This window comes from Micropterus salmoides, unplaced genomic scaffold (genome assembly GCF_014851395.1).
Source record: "Micropterus salmoides isolate LMB-PRFRI ecotype aquatic unplaced genomic scaffold, ASM1485139v1 Ms_hic_scaffold_18, whole genome shotgun sequence".
Taxonomy (NCBI): Eukaryota; Metazoa; Chordata; class Actinopteri; order Centrarchiformes; family Centrarchidae; genus Micropterus; species Micropterus salmoides.
The window spans coordinates 31,026,347-31,046,178 of record NW_024040928.1 but is presented as its reverse complement, the minus strand read 5'-3'; the positions used below and the strand labels follow the sequence as shown (position 1 = coordinate 31,046,178).

Here is a 19,832-nt window from a genome sequence, read left to right as displayed (position 1 = left end):
TTATAGTCTTTGAGAAAGAAACTTTATTTTTGTTTAGTTTCTCCTCCAACAGAAAGGCTTTGAAGATAGGCTCCTTAATGTCTGTACTCGCTTAAAGGTCTGTGATATCCTTCAACCAAGTCCAGTTGCCCTTGACTTTAACCTTCTGAGAACCTTCACAGATATCTGTGATATCCTTATTTATTTTCGCTGTATTGTTCTGTTATTGTACCCCCTAGCTATAAATACATTGGTATCCCTAATGTGAATTATATATATTATTATATTATTAAAAAGGAAGAAAAAAAGACAGACAGCAAGAACTGTGATTGGTCGGCATGGTAGCCTTCAGGAAGTGCTCCGTTCTTTGAAGTACATTTTATTATTAACAATAATAACAGTAATTTTATTGCATCTCTTGACTCGCACAGACTTCACTCAGTAAAAATCTTGGCACTCCATTATTACGTTACAAGTCACGGACCAGGTAATGCAACAGCAGGCACTAGAGTGCAGATGGTTTCGGTTGTTTCATAGGCTACGTCATTAACAAGCCGGCATGCGGCTCACCTGCTGCCGTGATAACAGATCACGGGTGGAACAATATGAAAAAAGACCAGTTCTGTGTGTTTTAGGCGACTTTATAAAACACACTGCTGATGGAGAAAGTGGAGCAGACAGGTGGAGAGAGACAGAGATGTAACGTTAGGTGTGTGTGAGTGTGGAGAGAAGAGAATTCAGAGACAGGTGCAAACCAGGTATTTTTAAAAATGATAATGATAATGTTTTTGGGGATTAAATCCTGCCTTCACCAGCCATCAGCCATCACCGATGGCATCGTCTATCGGCCCAACCCCAGTGTGTGGATGCTACCACGGTACTTGATCAATAAAGGAGCTTCGAGGTTGAAAACCTTAATTGAAGTAATCATCATCATTGTCACTACAGCATGGCACACATCCTACCCAAGGGCTTCACTTTGTGTTGAACAGTGGTGGGGACATTTAAGGGCTCAGATTAGGGGGGTGACGACACACTTTGCCCATGAGATGCGACATTGCACAAGATTGGCGTCACAAGAACAAGACAAGAATATATTTGAATACTATTTTGAGCATTAAACACTTAATTTCCTGCATTCTGGGGATATTTTCTGCACCAATTTATGGTGGAATGTCTTTATTTATGTAAAGGGAAGCACAAATTCAGTTGGCAAGTGATGATTCAGAATATAAAAATGTAAGAGTAAGAGATGTGATTGGGCCAGCCCAATGTCAGTATAGAAAATTACCCAATGTGCTGCGGCACATGCTTTATGGGCCGACCGTTGGCCCATTTTTTGTTAGTTGAATAAATAAGTAATTTATGTTACACTGGCCCCAAAGTTTCGTGGGCCCACAAGGCATTTACCTGGTATGCCAGATTACCAGTCCACCCCTGATTCTATCCATAGAGCCATGCTGCAAGCAGGTCTCACATTAGAATGATTTTACATCCAAGTTTCTGATGTTTTTAATGGTTTCCAATCGATAAGACTTCTGGAGAGCCATGTGTTTCCTATCTCAGGCCTACTCACTGCTCTGAACAGAATGAGAAGGAATAAGAAGTCCTTCATGATGATGGACTCCAGTAGACAGACAGAAAATAACAGAAAATAGAGACACCTGCAGTGTGTGAGCTCTTGCTGTCTGTCCAAACCTGAGAGTGTCCAGTCTCCAGTGTGGCTCCTCCAGTCCAGCAGACAGCAACTTCACCCCTGAGTCTTCTGGATGATTGTAGCTCAGGTCCAGCTCTCTCAGATGGGAGGGGTTGAAGATCAGAGCTGAGGCCAGAGAAGCACAGCCTTCCTCTGTGATCAGACAGCCTGACAGACTGGAATCATAAACTCTGTGTTTTAGAAAATCATGTCAGCAGGAAAATCCTACAGACCATTTTCACTAACTGAACCTAAAACCAGATGAGGAGGATTTAAAAGAAACAGCTTATTACTAACCTGAGAGTTTCCAGTGTACAGTGTGGACTCTCGAGTCCAGCAGACAGCAGCTTCACTCCTGAATCCTGCAGGTTGTTGTTACTCAGGTCCAGCTCTCTCAGACTAGAGGACTGGGAGCTGAGAACTGAGGACAGAGCTACACAGCTTCTCTCTGAGAGATTACAGCCACTCAACCTGAAAAAGGATTAGCAATGGACACAAACAAAATGTTTTATTGTCAAATATACATTTTTAGAAATTGCACATCCATTTATCCACCTACAGAGCTTTGTTGGAGGCTTTGACCACTGGCAGCAGCCTCAGAAGAGCCTCCTCTGAAGCAGAGTATTTCTTCAGGTCAAACACGTCCAGATCTTTTTCTGATGACAGTAAGATGAAGACCAGAGCTGACCACTGAGCAGGAGAGAGTTTATCTGTGGAGAGACTTCCTGAACTCAGGGACTGTTGGATCTCCTCCACTAGAGAACGATCATTCAGTTCATTCAGACAGTGGAACAGATTGATGCTTCTCTCTGGAGACAGATTCTCACTGATCTTCTTCTTGATGTACTCAACTGTTTTCTGGTTGGTCTGTGAACTACTTCCTGTCTGTGTCAGCAGAACTCGTAGGAGAGTCTGATTAGTCTGCAGTGAGAGACCCAGGAGGAAGTGGAGGAACAAGTCCAGGTGTCCATTTGGACTCTGTAAGGCCTTGTCCACAGCACTCTGATAGAGATGTGTTAATTCAGGTTTGTTTCTGAAGACTTTAGACAGCCAGGATTTTGATTGTTCTTCTGCCAGCAGATTGACACCAGAGTTGATGAAGATCAGATGGACATGAAGAGCAGCCAGAAACTCCTGAACGCTCAGATGGACGAAGCAGAACACCTTGTCCTGGTACAGCCCTCTCTCCTCTTTAAAGATCTGTGTGAACACTCCTGAGTACACTGAGGCTGCTCTGATATCGATGCCACACTCTGTCAGGTCGGATTCATAGAAGATCAGGTTTCCTTTCTGCAGCTGCTCAAAAGCCAGTTTTCCCAGAGACTCAATCATCTTCCTGCTCTCTGGACTCCAGTGTGGATCTGTCTCAGCTCCTCCATCATACTTGATGTTCTTCAGTTTGGACTGAACCACCAGGAAGTGGATGTACATCTCAGTCAGGGTCTTGGGCAGCTCTCCTCCCTCTCTGGTCTTCAACACCTCCTCCAGAACTGTAGCAGTGATCCAGCAGAAGACTGGGATGTGGCACATGATGTGGAGGCTTCGTGATGTCTTGATGTGGGAGATGATTCTGCTGGCCTGCTTCTCATCTCTGAACCTCTTCCTGAAGTACTCCTCCTTCTGTGGGGCAGTGAACCCTCTGACCTCTGTCACCATGTCAACACACTCAGGAGGGATCTGATTGGCTGCTGCAGGTCGTGTGGTTATCCAGAGGCGAGCAGAGGGAAGCAGGTTCCCCCTGATGAGGTTTGTCAGCAGCACATCCACTGAGGTGGACTCTGTAACATCAGTCAGGACCTCATTGTTGTGGAAGTCCAGAGGAAGTCGACACTCATCCAGACCGTCAAAGATGAACACAACCTGGAACTCTTCAAACCTGCCGATTCCTGCTTCTTTGGTTTCAGGAAAGAAGTGATGAACAAGTTCCACCAAGCTGTACTTTTTCTCTTTCAGCACATTCAGCTCTCTGAAAGTGAATGGAAATGTGAACTGTATGTCCTGGTTGGCTTTGTCTTCAGCCCAGTCCAGAGTGAACTTCTGTGTTAAGACTGTTTTCCCAATGCCAGCCACTCCCTTTGTCATCACTGTTCTGATTGGTTCATCTCTTCCAGGTGAGGCTTTAAAGATGTCTTCTTGTCTGATGGTTGTTTCTGGTCTGTCTGGTTTCCTGGATGCTGTTTCAATCTGTCTGACCTCATGTTCATCATTGACCTCTGCAGTCCCTCCCTCTGTGATGTAGAGCTCTGTGTAGATCTGGTTCAGAAGGGTTGGGTTTCCTGCTTTAGCAATCCCCTCAAACACACACTGGAACTTCTTCTTCAGGTTACACTTGAGTTTACGTCGGCACACTGCAGCAGCAGTTCCTGAATGAAGAAAGAAGAAATGTGATTAATAAGTGGATGCTACAGTAAATCTGATAAATGTAAACTTTAAGACATCAAGATGGTATTTATTTTCCTCCTCCATGAAATCTCTTCAGCTCATCAGCTGTGAACAGTTTCTGAGTTTCAGCCCAGAAGAATTCATAGATCTGATCCAAATGTGTGCATCATATTAACAGCAGAGTTTGAAATGGAAACTTCTCCCATGTTGCCTCCATTTCCTCTTTCCATCATGTTAAATCTGTTCAAATCCTCTTACTGCTCTGCAGACGCTCAGCCAGCTCCTCCTGCTTCATTCTCCTCAGGAAGTGCAGTGTGATCTTCAGAAATGCCTCTCTGCTGCTCCTCCTCTGCTCCTCCTCCTCACCGTCCAACACCTCCTCATCCTCCCTCTGACTCTCTAAGCATTCTGGGTAATCTGGACTCAGAACTCTCTGGAACTTCTTCACCTCGTTCTTCACAAACCTGCCAATGTTTTCCTGGAGCAGCTGGAACAGAAGAAAATGTAAAGTTGAACTGGTAGAAGTCAACATCAGATCATCTGTGACAGACAGAAAGCCTGCTGGTCTGCAGAGTGCAGCATGGAGACTGGATCAGAATGCTGCTTCACTATTTACTTTGTGGACTGCCCTGTCTCCTATAATATTTTTAAAGGAAACATATTGCTTGCTGAGATTTCTACATAATGAGTAAATGCTGTTAAAGAACAAATTAAGCAAATCACAGAAATGTTGATACTGAGTGTATCAGTCAGATGTTCTGTAGAACAAGTTGGTGTTATTGAGGACTGTTTCCATATGGTGCTGGTTATTCTATAGTGGGAGCCCTGCGGTGGTAGTGTAGCCTAACTGACGTCACACAGTTAAAATTGGTGCGTATCAGTGAGCTGGTGGAGTGATGGACTACAGTTGTGCAGTGCAATAACTTTCATAACAAGTGCGTGAATGAAAAAGAGTATTTTTGTATCTTTGTGTCGATGCAGCTAAACATACATTCTGTTATGTTGTTACTGCAGAGGGAAGAAATAAACAGCATATCAACCCTCTCTCAGCTCTTTATTTCATATTTGGTCTTAAGTGATGTTCCCCTTCGAGGGAACTCGAACTGCGTCGGTTACGACACTATGGGAACGCCTCTAGGCGAAGCAGGTCTGAACGTGAATGAAATCACTCCAATCCTATTGGCCTGTTGCTAGAACGGTAAGGTGTGACGGAATAACCGGAGGAGTATAAAGCACACCTGTACACACTCATCATTAGCTTTTTTTTTTATTCAGCAGGCGCTCTGTATGTTGTTTGAAGAAAGCTCCAGTCCTACAAGCAGTGTGTCTTACCTGAAGAAGAAGTCTACCAGCATGTCCGGCAACCAGATGTACAGAAGGTGTGTTTTTTCTTGCCCTCGGTACATCACGGATGGAGATTCTCATGAGATGTGTGTCTCATGTTTGGGGATGGAGCACGCACGGGCAGCTCTCGAGGGGGCTGCCTGCGCCCGTTGCGAAGCCCTTTCCGTGCGGGTACTGACGTACAGCATGGCTCTCTTTTCCGAGGATGGCCGGATGTGTTTTCCCCGTGGCGCGGGCCCTGCGGCCGCTGAGGCGGCCCAGCGGCTTCACTCATGGGTTCACAGCGTGATCTGTTGGAGGATTTCGGGACGGCTGAGGCTTTTTCCCGACCTTCATCCGCTGGCTCCGACGCTTCCTTTCCTCGTTTGGGAGCCCGTTCTCGGCTTCTCCCGCTCGCGGTTTGGATCCGGAGACGCTGCAGCAATCCGACTCCGAGGAGGCGGACGTGCTCAGCGCAGTGGACCATGACTTCCGGGTGTCGGGGCGGCGTCATCTGGCCGCGCCCGACTATGACGTGCTGCTGGAGGTGGTGACTAGAGCCGTGGCTAAGCTCAACATCAACTGGCCACGGGAGGAGCAGACACCACAGGCTAGTGGTAGCTTGATGAAAGGTTTCTTAAGCACCACACGCCACCTCCACGCCGGTCTCTGCCATTCTTTCCTGATTTACATGATGAACTGAGTAAATCATTCGGCCTGGCACTTCCCCTAGCACATTCACCAAGTGTATGGATGCAGCACTGGCCCCGCTGAGGCTCCGGGGCATCCGGATTTCAACTTCATCGACGACTGGCTCATCCTAGCCCAGTCTCGAGAGTTGGCGGTTCGGCATCGAGATGTCGTTCTGGCTCGTCTGCGGCGTTTAGGGCTGAGGCTCAACGCAAAGAAGAGCGTGCTGGCGCCCACCCAACGGGCTACGTTCCATGGGGTTGCATGGGATTCGACAACGATGCGGGCACAATTGTCTCCGGCACGTGTCGACACCATATTGGCTGCCGTGAAAGGGGTGAAGTTAGGCCACGCCATCACTATGAAACACTTTCAACGAGTGTTGGGTCTCCTGGCGGCTGCGTCCAGCGTAATACCATCTGGACTGCTGCACATGAGACCCCTGCAGTGGTGGCTAAGGAACAAGGGTTTTTCCCCGAGGGGAATCCTCTCCGTCTGGTTTGGGTTACGCGCAAGTGTCTTCGTTCCCTATCAGTTTGGAAGGAAACTTGGTTCCTGTCCCAGGGGCCCATGCTGGGAGGGTCTTGTCGCCGGCTGGTTATTTCGACAGACGCCTCCCTCACGGGCGGGGGCGCGGTCATGGACGGCCGCTTTGCAAGGGGATCCTGGCAGGTGCATCGATCCGAGTGGCATATCAACTGTCTCGAGATGTTGGCGGTGTTCCAGGCTCTAAGGAGTTTCCTGCCCGACCTCCAAGGCCACCACGTCCTGGTTCGTTCCGAGGAGAACAGCACAGCGGTGGTGGCCTATCTGAATCACCAGGGCGGTCTGCGCTCGCGCCCTCTGGACAGACTGGCGCGTCAGATCCTCCTGTGGTCCCAGCAGAGGTTACTATCGCTCAGGGCGATGTATCTCCTGGGGACGCAGAATCAGGGAGCAGACCTGCTGTTGAGGCAGGGGCTGAGGCCCGGGCAATGGAGACTTCACCCCGAAGTGGTGGAGCTCTTGTGCGAAGAGTTCGGCCCCATAGACGTGGATCTGTTTGCGTCTCAAGAGACTACGCACTGCCCGCTATGGTTTCTCTCGTTCCTCCAGCCCCGTTGGGTCTGGACGCCATGGTACATTCGTGGCCGAGGCTACGTGTGTACGCTTTTCCCCCAGTCGCTCTGCTCCCGGGGTTCTGGAGCGGGTCCGCCAGGACTATGTCGGCCTACTGCTCGTAGCCCCGTTCTGGCCAACCCGGGTGTGGTTCTCGGACATCATGTCGCTCCTGGACGGCCCGCCGTGGCGCGTCCCTCTGAGGAGAGACCTGGTGTCCCAGGCGCAGGGCCGGGTTCTTCACCCTTGCCCCGCCATATGGCGACTGTGGGTCTGGCCCCTGAGGGGGCACAGTACCTAGAGGCGGGTCTAACAGCCGGAGCAGTCGAGACCCTCCTGAGCTCCAGGGCCCCGTCCACACGGAGGATGTACGGCCTGAAGTGGAGTGTTTTCTCCACTTGGTGTAGGGAGCGGTCGGTGGACCCTGTTACCTGCCCGGTGGTTCAGGTACTTGAGTTCCTCCAGGACCGGTTCTCTGCTGGTCTTTCCCCTTCCACCCTCAAGGTGTACGTGGCAGCTATTTCATCTTTCCACACCCCTCTGAGGGAGGGGTTCTTGGGGAAACTTCCCTTGGTTGTACTTTTCCTCCGTGGTGCCCGGAGGATGAGACCTGCGACTCGGTCCAAGGTTCCCACTTGGGATCTGGCAGTGGTTCTTGGGGCGTTGGCTGAGGCCCCCTTCAAACCCCTGGAGTCAGCTGAGGCTAAGCACTTGACCCTCAAGATGGCCTTTCTCCTTGCTATCACCTCTCTGAGGAGGGTGGGGAGCTCCAAGCGCTTTCGGTTTCCCCGCAAAGCCTGGAGTTTGCCCCGGGGAATATTAGGGCTATCCTGCACCCTCGTTCAGGATACATCCCTAAAGTGCCTTCTTGTGCGGCAGGGTCCACAGTGCTGCAGGCATTTCATCCTCCACCTCATGTGACGGCGGAGGACGGGAGACTTCATCTGCTCTGCCCTGTCAGAGCACTGATTATTTACACTCTGAGGTCCTCCCGTTGGAGGAAGGCTGACCAGCTGCTAGTGTGTTTTGGGTCTCCCAGGGCCGGGCTCCCTGCATCCAAACATACTATTAGCAACTGGATTGTTCAGTCTATTTCCCTGGCCTATCAGGTGCGCGGTTTGCCTTCACCTGTGGCTGTGAGGGCTCATTCTACCAGAGGCAAGGCGGCCTCTCGAGCCCTCCTTTCCGGGGCCTCTTGCAGGATGTTTGTTTAGCGGCTGGCTGGGCCACTCCGCACACATTCATTCGGTTTTACAGTCTTGACCTTCCTTCGGCACCTGGCACTCGTGCGCTCTCCTCTTAGTAGTGCCACTTTATTGCACACAGGGGCAGGCGGGGTTTTCGGCACGGTTTAGTGGGTATCTCGTTCCCATAGTGTCGTAACCGACGCAGTTCGAGTTCCCTCGAAGGGGAACGTCTCGGGTTACGTATGTAACCCTGGTTCCCCGAGAAGGGGAACGAGAGACTGCGTCGGCCCGCCGCACCTCTCTCCCCGCCTGAAGCGCCTGCTTCATAGTTTAAGCTAATGATGAGTGTGTACAGGTGTGCTTTATACTCCTCCGGTTATTCCGTCACACCTTACCGTTCTAGCAACAGGCCAATAGGATTGGAGTGATTTCATTCACGTTCAGACCTGCTTCGCCTAGAGGCGTTCCCATAGTGTCGTAACCGACGCAGTCTCTCGTTCCCCTTCTCGGGGAACCAGGGTTACATACGTAACCCGAGACGTTCTGCTGTGACAAACAGAACTAGCACCCAGACTGAGCGTATTCCTGTTAGCTCCAACATATTCTAGTTTTCCTCTAAAATATCTGATCTCACAATAGGTTATCAGCTGGGACTGACTGCAGCATTACGGATTATGGCTGCCTGTGAACATCATCCAGAAATTAAATATAAAATAATTTATAGAAATAATTTCAATGACATTTTTGTGCTGGCTCCTGTAATTAGCAGTAGTAGCTGAGCTTGTACATTTACACACCATAAATATGGAGTCCAGGTCTGTTTGATGCTGCTGGGCAGACTGACCACTGGGAACCTCTGAGCTCTGCTCATCAACTCTGTGAAGAAATATGATGATTTGAACATATAATGACAAACAGTGTTACATGTGCTGTGTTATATCTGGTAGAAACAGATCCTCATACACCTATACCAGATCTTGGTATAAAAATGTATGATCTGGTCACTTTCCATGGAAACACCGCTGGGTGCAGGGTAGACTGGACAGGAGAAAATGCTGCTGTTTTACTCATCCAGCTGTGTCTCAGTGTGGACATCAGTGGACGGGGAGGCTGCTGAGGTCCTACTGGACTCTAACTGGACTTACAGTTACAGACAAAAGGGCATGCTCATACTTTTAATATTTTTACTTTAATGTTAGCATGTGTTTGACATTTGTTTTGCACTGTTCTTTGAACCTGGTTCATTTCTGTGCTGCTGATGTGACATGAGAATTTCCCTCTGGGAATAAATAAAGAGTCTATTATTATTTTTAACCAACAAAGAACAGTGCTGAACCAAGACCTACCTGAGAGCTCTTTTTAGGAGAGTCAACAAAACAACACAAACATTTAAGATTCTTACTTTTGTTCAGCATCATTATGTCCAGCTTTGAAGTGAACAGGGACATGACGGTCGCTGTTCATGGACACACAGCTGGGTCCAGGAGAATCTGGTCTCTTCCGATGGATCCTGAACAATGAAATAACAAATCAGATGTGTCCTCAAAGCAGATTTAATAGATATATTTATGTGTTGGTGTCTCTGGTAGTGAGTTTTCAGCTGAATCTGCAGTTTCTCAGCGATACAGAGTTTTATAGCGACTTTCAGTTGTTGTTTATCTGTCCAGCTGCATCTTTACTGTTAGTAGCTCAAAACTAAACTTCATTCACCTCCATTGAGCAAGAGGAGGCTCCATAGACAATGTTCTTATACATTCTCAAACCTGCATCCAGCTCTTTGTGGATTTTAACTGTGGTTTTGATATTTGGACTAAGATCTGCAAAATGTGAGACCAGTTTGAAAAAAGTGAAGAGTTAAGAACATGAAGTGATCAAATCAAAGACACCAAACCTCATCTCAGGAGAGACACAAACATTTAACATGCTGACCTTTGATCAGCAGAGTGGTGTCCACCTTTGAAGTCAATAATTTTGCCCTTAGACCGGTCACTCTTGATGGACACACAGCTGGGTCCAGGTTCAGGTCCAGGTCCAGCAGAGTCTGGTCCCTGCTGCTGCTCTGGGCTTCAACACAACACACACAGAGCTTTGAGAGTGAATAATGATGGCGGAGTGATTTGAGTCCTGGACAGTTAGAGATCCTCATCTCACCTCTGAGCTTTGGTCTGGCTGTCATGTTCCCCACACAGAGTGCTTTTAGAGGGAGGGACTCCCTCCTCTCTGTCCTCACACTGATTCATAGCAGAGCCCACACCTTCACACAAACACAACAACATGCTGAGAGAGCTGCACTCATTCATTACAACAAGCTTTACATCTCAGGACACTTTAGTTCTCCTCAAGGTCTGTGTCTTTAAATCTTTATTTCTGTCTTTAAATGTTTAAATCATGACCAGAGAGACACAGGATGGCTGATTTTTACTTTGGTCCTTCTTTATTCCTGTGAGGGCCCCTGATGACTGAGGGGCCCTAATCAACCTCTAAGTTCCCCTCCACCCTGGGCTGGCTCTGGTCCATCTAGAAAGGGTCCTGGAGCCTCTGGTACAGCTGAGACCTGGGGCCTCATGTATAAACGCTGCCTACGTATAAAAAGGTTACGTACGCTGGTTTTCACGCACACGTGGGATGTATAAAAATGAACGTGATGTGAGAATGTGAAGTCCCTCCACAAACTTTTGTCTGGCTGTCAGTAAACTGCTAAAGTGCCAAAACTCACCAAATGTTTCAAAATAGTGTTTCCACTGCAATTACTGTGCAGATGTCAATGGAGTAGTCTATCAAAATCCTAATTATGTCTTTTGACAAAGGTTTGATCATGTATGTAGTGGTTTAATATCAAAATAAAATTGAATGTGAGAAAAATAGATCATGATGACTTTCACATATTTAATTTCACTTCATTTCACATGTTACCACTTTATCATGTAAACATTCAAACCAGCAGTGTTAATTGTGCTCGCACTAGTCAGCCATAACTATTCCATACTGCACCTTTCAATTGTAAAAGAAATAAAATTAGCCAAGTGCCAACTGCAGGCTGCCTTTCCCCGGTATTAGCCGGTGTGTTTACCTGAGGTGTAGGCCTCTTTAATAATAATGTTCGTTGTGATTAAAACCTGCTTTCACATAGCGGTATAATGTGAAAAATTTAGATTTCTTTTTGGACGGGGGGACGGGGTTTTACAATCACAATGCCATCGCCGATGGCTGACAGATGGCTTTTATACATGAGGCCCCTGGACTGTTCTAAAGGGTCTTCAGTGAAACCAAGTCCGTCTCAGTGTTGGAAGATGTCTGTATTTGAGCCCTGAACTCTTCATCCATGCACTTAACTTCAGAGTATTAACAGTTAAACCAGAAACCTGAGCCAAGTGGATCCAAGCTGTCAGACCAGTTCAGACACACCCTGCATGTTTCACTGATGATGTGAGCTCAGACTACAATCAGACTGCTGCTGATTCTACTTGAGAAACATGAACAATATTACAGGGAAATCTTTCTGAAATCATTGTTCTTTAACTCGGAGAGAAATTCTACAGCAGATTTCAAAGAGATATTTAGAAACAGCCAATCAGCATCAAGAAGCATTTCTACTGTCCAGTTAAACAGTGATCCAGCACAATGTGATCAAAGTGATCCTGATTATCAGACATTTACAGATTCCTCTGGTCGGATTCTCACCTGCTGAACTCACTTCAGGTCGACTTACAGACACTTTGCACCTTCATGTGTGGAGGAAACACTGGGAGAGAAGAAGCTGCTCATTTCTTCCTCGTCAGTCCTGGTGTCTGTGTGCATCTGATCTGAGGACGCCGTCACAGCCTCATAACTTCAGAGTCTAAAAAACATCAGAGGGACGTCAAAACGGGTCTGGATGTTTTGTTATTTGATGAAGGCTACAAGGACAAAAGCTTTTATTTCTTAAATAAGTTTTAAATTTGGTCGTGAGATAGTGTCACATCTTTCCTTTAGAACATCTAAACCCAGTCAGTGTCAGAAACGTCACTGATCAGATGTGTAGTTTCATTCTCTGTCCACTGGATGCTGCTAACTAACCAGCTGATGAGCTAAAGATATAGCTCAGTAAATAAATCTGTGATGGAGGATCAAGTCTCAGTGATCAGACCCACCATGAGGTTTATAGGGATTTATAAATGAACTATTTTAGAAAAACTGTCATTGATTAATTTCATTCTGCTGCAGTGATTTACAACCTACATTTCAAGATGACTGGAGATAAGAACTGTAGGGAAACAGAGGGGAACCTCTGCTGGATGTAAAACATTAAATAACATTTCCTGAGTAAGTCAATAAGTAACATTTCATTCATATAGCACCTTTAAAAACCTAGGTTACCACATGCTTTACAGAAGGATATCAAGTTAAAAGCAACATTACAACAGTAGACAGCACAATATAAACAAAAACAGTTCAAGGCATCACAAATCAAGTGTAGATGAAAACTCTCGTACTAAAAAGACAGCTGTGACTTTAAACACTCAGGAGATTTTGCTGATCTGACTCCCAAAAAAAGAGCTGAATCTTCAAAATGCTTGTTAAGAGCAGCAGGTGGTTTACATGTTGATGATGACCACACAGATTATATTCAATATAGAATCATAGAGGAGCTCAGTGCATCATGGGAAATCCCCCGGCAGTCTAGGCCTATAGCAGCTCCTAGTCTACTTTTGGAGACTCTAGGAACCACAAGTAACCCTGCATTCTGGGAGCGCAGTGCTCTGGTGGGGTAGTAAGGTACTATGAGCTCTTTAAGATAAGATGGTGCCTGACCATTAAGAGCTTTGTAGGTAAGAAGAATGATTTTAAATTATATTCTGGATTTTACTGGAAGCCAATGCAGAGAAGCTAAAACAGCAAAAATATTATCTCTTTTCCTGGTTCCTGTCAGAACACGTGCTGCAGCATTCTGGATCAGCTGAAGAGTCTTAACGGACTTTTTCGAGCAGCCTGATAATAAAGAATTGTAGTAATCCAGCCTAGAAGTAACAAATGCATGGACTAGTTTTTCTGCATCATTTTAAGACAGGATGTTCCTGATTTTCGAAATATTACGTAGGTAAAAAAAGGCAGTCCTTGAAATTTGCTTAATGTGAGACTTAAACAACATGTCCTGATCAAAGATAACTCCAAGATTCCTCACAGTGGTGCTGGAGGCCAGGGCGATGCCATCAAGGGAAATTATATCTTTTGATAATGCGTCACGGAGGTGTTTAGGCCCCAGAACAATAACTTCAGTTTTATCTGAGTTTAACATTAGAAAATTACAGGTCATCCAGATTTCAACATCCTGAAGGCACATCTGAAGTTTAGCTAACTGATGAGTTTCATCTGGCTTGATCAATAGATATAACTGAGTATCATCTGCATAACAATGGAAGTTTATGGAATATTTCCTGATAATAATTGCCTAAAGGAAGCATATATAAAGTGAAGAGGATTGGTCCGAGGACAGATCCTTGAGGAACTCCATGACTAACTTTGGCGTGCATGGAGGACTCGTTAACATGTACAAACTTAAATCGATCTGATAAATAGGACTTAAACCAGCTTAGAGCGGTCTGATGCAATAAGGAGGTCGTTAGTAATTTTCACCAGTGCTGTCTCTGTGCTATGATGAGCTCTAAATCCTGACTGAAAATCCTCAAATAAACTATTGCTCTGTAGAAAGTCACACAGCTGTTTAGCAACTGCTTTCTCCAGAACCTTAGAGAGAAATGGAAGTTCAGATATAGGTCTATAGTTGGCTAAAACATCCTGATCAAGTTTGGGCTTTTTCAGAAGAGGTTTAATTACAGCTACTTTAAAGTACTGTGGTACATAGCCTGTTGATAAAGATAGATTGATCATATCTAGCATTGAAGTGCTGACTAAGGGTAAAACATCTTTAAGCAACCTAGTCGGGATGGGGTCTAAGAGGCAGGTTGATGGTTTAGATGAAGAAATTATTGTTAGTTGGTAAAGATTGAGGGAAGCAAAACAGTCTAAACATATATCTGGTTCAACAGCTGTTTCAAAGTTTCCTGAGTTTAGAGATAAGTTGGTGCCAGTTGAGGGCAGGTCTTGGTAAATTTTGTCTCTAATAGCTAGAATTTTATCATTAAAGAAGCTCATGAAGTCGTAACTACTGAGAGCTATGGGAATACTTGGCTCAATAGAGCTGTGACTCTCTGTCAGCCTGGCTACAGTGCTGAAAAGAAACCTGGGGTTGTTCCTATTTTCCTCTATTAATGACGAGTAGTACGCTGCTCTGGCATTACGGAGGGCCTTCCTATAAGTTTTAAGACTATCTTGCCTAATTAAATGAGAGAACCAGTTTGGTGGAACGCCAATTCCTCTCAAGTTTCCGCAATATTTGCTTTAATTTGCGAGTTTCAGTATTATACCATGGAGCTAACCGTCTTTGTTTTAGTATTTTCTTTTTTAGAGGGGCTACAGAGTCGAGTGTCATTTGCAGCGAGCCTGCAGCACTAACAAGATGATTGATTTGGGAGAGACTGAAATTAGCATAGGAGTCCTCCGTTACTTTGTGACTTGATAATGAATTTAGAGCTGATGGAATCGTATCCTTAAATTTAGCTACATCAGACAGACATCTTGTATAGAAATTTTTGCCCAATGGTGTGTAGTTCAGAAATACAAACTCAAAAGTTATCAAACCGTGGTCGGATAAAGAGGGATTCTATGGGAACACTATTAAATGTTCAATTTCAATACCATACACCAAAACAAGGTCGAGGGTGTGGTTAAAACAGTGAGTCGGTTCATGAACACTCTGAGAGAAGCCAATGGAATCTAACAGAGAGATAAACGCAGTACTGAAGCTGTCATTCTCAACGTCCACATGAATATAAAAATCCCCTACAATAATAACTTTGTCCGTTTTAAATGTTCTATTTCAACACCATATACCAAAACAAGTTCGAGGGTGTGGTTAAAACAGTGAGTCGGTTCATGAACAAACTGAGAGAAGCCAATGGAATCTAACAGAGAGATAAACGCAGTACTGAAGCTGTCATTCTCAACGTCCACATGAATATTAAAATCCCCTACAATAATAACTTTGTCCGTTTTAAGGACTAAAGTTGACAAAAACTCTGCAAATTCAGGTAACAATTCAGAGTACGGACCAGGTGCTCGGTACACTATAACGAAGAGAATTGGTTGCAGTGATATCAAAACTAGGGTGTGAAAGACTAAGAACAAGACTTTCAAATAAATTCTAATTTAGTTTAGGTTTAGAGCTGATTAGTAGGGTAGAGTCGAAGATAGCTGCAACTCCACCTCCTCGGCCTGTGCCTCGAGGAATGTGAGTATTAATATGACTGGGAGGGGTGGATTCATTTAGGCTAACATATTCTCCATCACCCAGCCAGGTTTCAGTAAGACAAAATAAATCAATATCATAATCTGATATTAGTTCATTTACTAGTACACCTTTAGAAGCGAGAGATCTGATGTTGAGACTACTGATGATGAGTCCACATTTAACTCTCCTATTCATTTGCACTATTGCTCTTGTGGTTTTAATTTTTATGAGGTTTTTACGCACAGCTCCTCTTCTGTTTACCTTTGATTTAAATAATTTCAATGGTCGGGGGGGCAGACACCGTCACTATAGGATTTTCACTAAGTAACTCCTGAAATGGAGGAGCAGTGAAGTGTGTTAAACTGCGACTCTGCCTCCTGGTCTCAACTCTGGGTTGTCATGGATTTGGTCCACTAATAAACTTGGCCAGATTTCTAGAAATGAGAGCTGCTCCTTCCCAAGTGGGATGGATGCCGTCTCTCCGGATCAGACCAGGTCTTCCCCAGAAAGTCTGCCAATGATCTACAAAGCCCACATCGTTTGCTGGACACCACCTCGACAACCAGCGGTGGAATGACGACATGCGGCTATACATGTCATCACTGGTCAGATTTGGCAGGGGTCCAGAGAAAACTACGGTGTCCGACATTGTTTTTGCATATGTACACACCGACTCAACATTAATCTTAGTGACCTCCGATTGGCGTAACCGGGAGTCATTACCGCCGACGTGAATAACAATCTTACTGTATTTACGTTTATCCTTAGCCAGCAGTTTCAAATAAGACTCAATGTCGCCCGCTCTGGCACCAGGGATGCACTTAACTATGGCCGCTGGCTTCGCTAACTTCACGTTTCTCAAAATGGAGCTGCCAATGATCAGAGTTGGTTTCTCAGCGGGTGTGTCGCTGAGTGGGGAAAATCTGTTAGAAACGTGAACAGGTTGATGGTGCCCCGTGGACTTTGAATGCTTACGACTATTCCTCCTTCGGACAGTCACCCAGCCACCCCTTCCTGGCTGCACAGGAGATGCGGGGGACGGCTACCAGAGGCTAACTCAGGCCGGCCCGCACCGACTACCGGGGACTGGCTAGCTACAGTAGCTAAAGACTGATCTACCAAGGTGCGGAGCCGGACTTCTAAATCACTGAGCCTCGCCTCCATGTCTATAAATAAACTACACTTATTACACGTACCATTACTGCTAAAGGAGGCAGAGGAGTAACTGAACATCTGACACACCGAGCAGGAGAAAGTAGGAGAGAGAGAGGGAGAAGGAGAAGCCATCGCTAGCTGCTAAGCTAAAGTCGCTAACGGCTAAGCTAAAGTACTGTAGCGTCAGTTATCAAAACTTTAGAACAACTATGAGATTGAACAGCAGTCACTAAAAGATGGAAAGAACTGTGAGTGCTTAGGCAAAATTACTGTAAGAATAAGTGTTTAGCGGACAGTTGGCCGCTGTAATCTAACAAATTTAACTGTTTAGCGAGATCAGCACAACACGGTACCAACACACAAGCACCGGAAACGGAAATGAGTCGACACGCTTACCGCAGTACGTCAGCGTCATATAGATGCTATTGGTTAAGAGCAGCAGGTGGTTTAGATGTTTATGATGATGTAACAACCTATTCACATATAGGTAATAAAACTGTGCTGAATACATTCAAATTCCTTTTCCACAGCGCCCCTTTTAAAGGTGTGTGAGTGAATTAACTGGTTTCAGCTCAAAGATGTGTAGCATTATTAAAATATACTGAAATGGTCTTTAAGTGTTAAGTGTAAGAGTTCAGGGGCTGCTCTTTGTGTAGTAACGCTTTGTGTGGTGTGTTCAGTGTCTGCACTGTGACTTTGCCTGTCTGATGTTCAAACACCTGGTGAACAAACTGTCGTCAGAGACCATCAGCAGCATCATCAGGAACGCCGCGGAGATCGAGCAGGTGGGTCAGACGGGCCGGCGTGGAGCACCTGAACCGGGTCTGGTTACTGCTGGTTTGTGGTGTGTTATATGTCATTTTGAAACTATGTTTAAAAGCAGGTCAAATAATTCCTTTGTTTTTCCCTAAAGAAAGTGTTTTAAATAAATTGTTGGTTACATGATCAAAAAATGAATATTTGCGACAAAAACTGTACTTTATATGCTAGCAAGTTGTATTTTTCTAAAGAATGCAACACCTTTTTTTTGTTTTAAAGGAGACCGAAATCATGTAATTTACTAAACAATTGGATAAATGACTGGCCTAAACATAATAGAAAAATTGTGGTGTATCTTATTTTAAAAAACTAAACAATTTAGTAACAGGAATGAGCCCTGGCTAACAGTATGCAGAAATATTCAAATACACTTGGGGGAAAAAAAAAAGCATGGTACCAATGGATGCATTAGGTCATCTAGTTTCATATGATATTAGTATCTTCACTCTGGATTTAGAATAGACCCCAGGAAAAATCTGAAAGATCCCCTCTGGACACTGTCCCAAGGAGGTGAAGAGAGTGTATTTGAGTAACAAGACTGAAAGAAACAGGACTGAGTTTTTAGCATAGAATTAGCAAATACATGAAATATAGTGACATGGCATCAGGCACGTGCACATAGACATCAAAAGGGGCTTTTTCTTGGGATGATTGTTTTTTTTAATAAAATAATACACAGTATATTTATTCCCGTTTGCAACAAATTCGCTATCAAACAAATATATTTACTAGGAAAAAAATCTAAATAGGCTATCAGGTCAGGTGGCGGCTCTATTATAACATGGATGGTGAAGCAGGACCCATGACAATAACTTATTTGGTGGATGTGTTCCAGTGGGAATCAAAGACAAGGGTCTAATCCACTGCACCATCGCAACCTCTCTGTAATAATTATTATTTTGTATTCATTTTTCTTCAACAGCTACTTGTGCAACATGAAATAATATAATAATAATAAAAGTCTATAACTAAATAATATAACTGCTAAGTTTCAAATTAGTATGTACATAACATACGAGCGAATATACATACATCATTTTTCAGGAGAACGTAATTGAGAAAGCAATTTGAATAAATATAAATGGAGACAGCGTTGAACCTTTCATGGCAGTAGCAGTCCGTAATGTCCTATGTAAAGCTAGCCTCCATTGGAGGAGACAGTGGGAGGTAAAGAGGTCACTTTTACATTTCACATTATTGCCTCTTAAATTGGGACTGACAGAATATACTGAGTGGCCAGAAAAAACCCAGATGAACTCCTCACTGCCACCTCTACTGTTCAGAAGAGTGTAAAACTGATACTACAACAACAAAATGGCGGAAAATGATTAAGTTACCTTTTGATGATAAAAAAGAATCTGCATGAAGTCGTCGACCGAAGGTGAAATTAATCAGCAGCTTCAACCAGGAAACCAACCAGAGAAAGAACAAATGTGACTCACAGCAGGTTTTCAAAGGTCTGGAAATTCACATGCAGTCTCTCTGGATTCATCTTCAAACTGAAGTGTTTTTTAATGTGAACACAGAGCAGCTCTGAACTTTGGACTGAGAAACTGGAGTCAAACATTAACAGTATAAATGCTTATCTCAAGATCATAAAGCTCTGGTGGTTCTACTTTACCAACTTCATTTTTCCTATTAACAACTTTGAAGGGTAGAACTCAAACTATTTCTTATCATCTGCACTTTATGCTGAATAAATTACCTGACTGCAGAGAATCCAAAGCAGTTATTTAAAGAATATGATTTACCTTCTTCAGTCAACAAGTAAACAGAACAAACTAGCATACTTTAATTTGAATCCTGAACAGTGTGTTTCTGTTTGACGACGTGATCACACTGAGTGTATTTACATAATCCTGTAGTAAGAAACTTAATCACAGCCCTCATAAAAGATGCAGGTTGGGCTGCTAAATAGGCTATCAGGTCGGCAGATGAGACTTTGGAGTTCCGATGCCATCTCTCCCTCCCTCTCTCTCTCCCCCTCTCTCCCTCCCTCTCTCTCTGAAAACATGTTTTAAGTTATGATATACCACCACTGGCACACCATCGGGCCTGTGGTTGCAGGGCCCCTAGGGGTGTGGCCTCCACTGTGGCAGGTGTCCCTTATTTTTCTGGACCGATGCATGTTAGCAAGTGAGAAAAGCTGGAAGACGAGAGCCCAGTGTAACAGGCT

General features: G+C 44.8%; 2 protein-coding genes and 1 pseudogene across 2 annotated transcripts in view; all 3 read right to left on the bottom strand.

Annotated features, from left to right (window-relative positions):
- The window catches only part of LOC119909373 (NLR family CARD domain-containing protein 3-like), a 175,128-nt gene that overhangs the window by 6,705 nt on the left and 148,591 nt on the right, over positions 1 to 19,832 (bottom strand). The window contains exons 11-12 of the mRNA XM_038727572.1: positions 1,973 to 2,146; positions 1,678 to 1,851 (exon numbers count right to left, since the gene is read on the bottom strand). Of these exons, the coding sequence (XP_038583500.1) occupies positions 1,678 to 1,851; positions 1,973 to 2,146 (348 nt within the window). The remainder of the gene's footprint in view (positions 1 to 1,677; positions 1,852 to 1,972; positions 2,147 to 19,832) is intronic.
- The window catches only part of LOC119908583 (NLR family CARD domain-containing protein 3-like), a 66,925-nt gene that overhangs the window by 44,920 nt on the left and 2,173 nt on the right, over positions 1 to 19,832 (bottom strand). The window contains 1 exon segment of the mRNA XM_038726369.1: positions 12,037 to 12,193. The gene's annotated coding sequence lies outside the window, so the exon portion shown is untranslated.
- Positions 2,144 to 19,832, bottom strand: part of LOC119909391 — a 53,374-nt pseudogene continuing 35,685 nt past the window's right edge.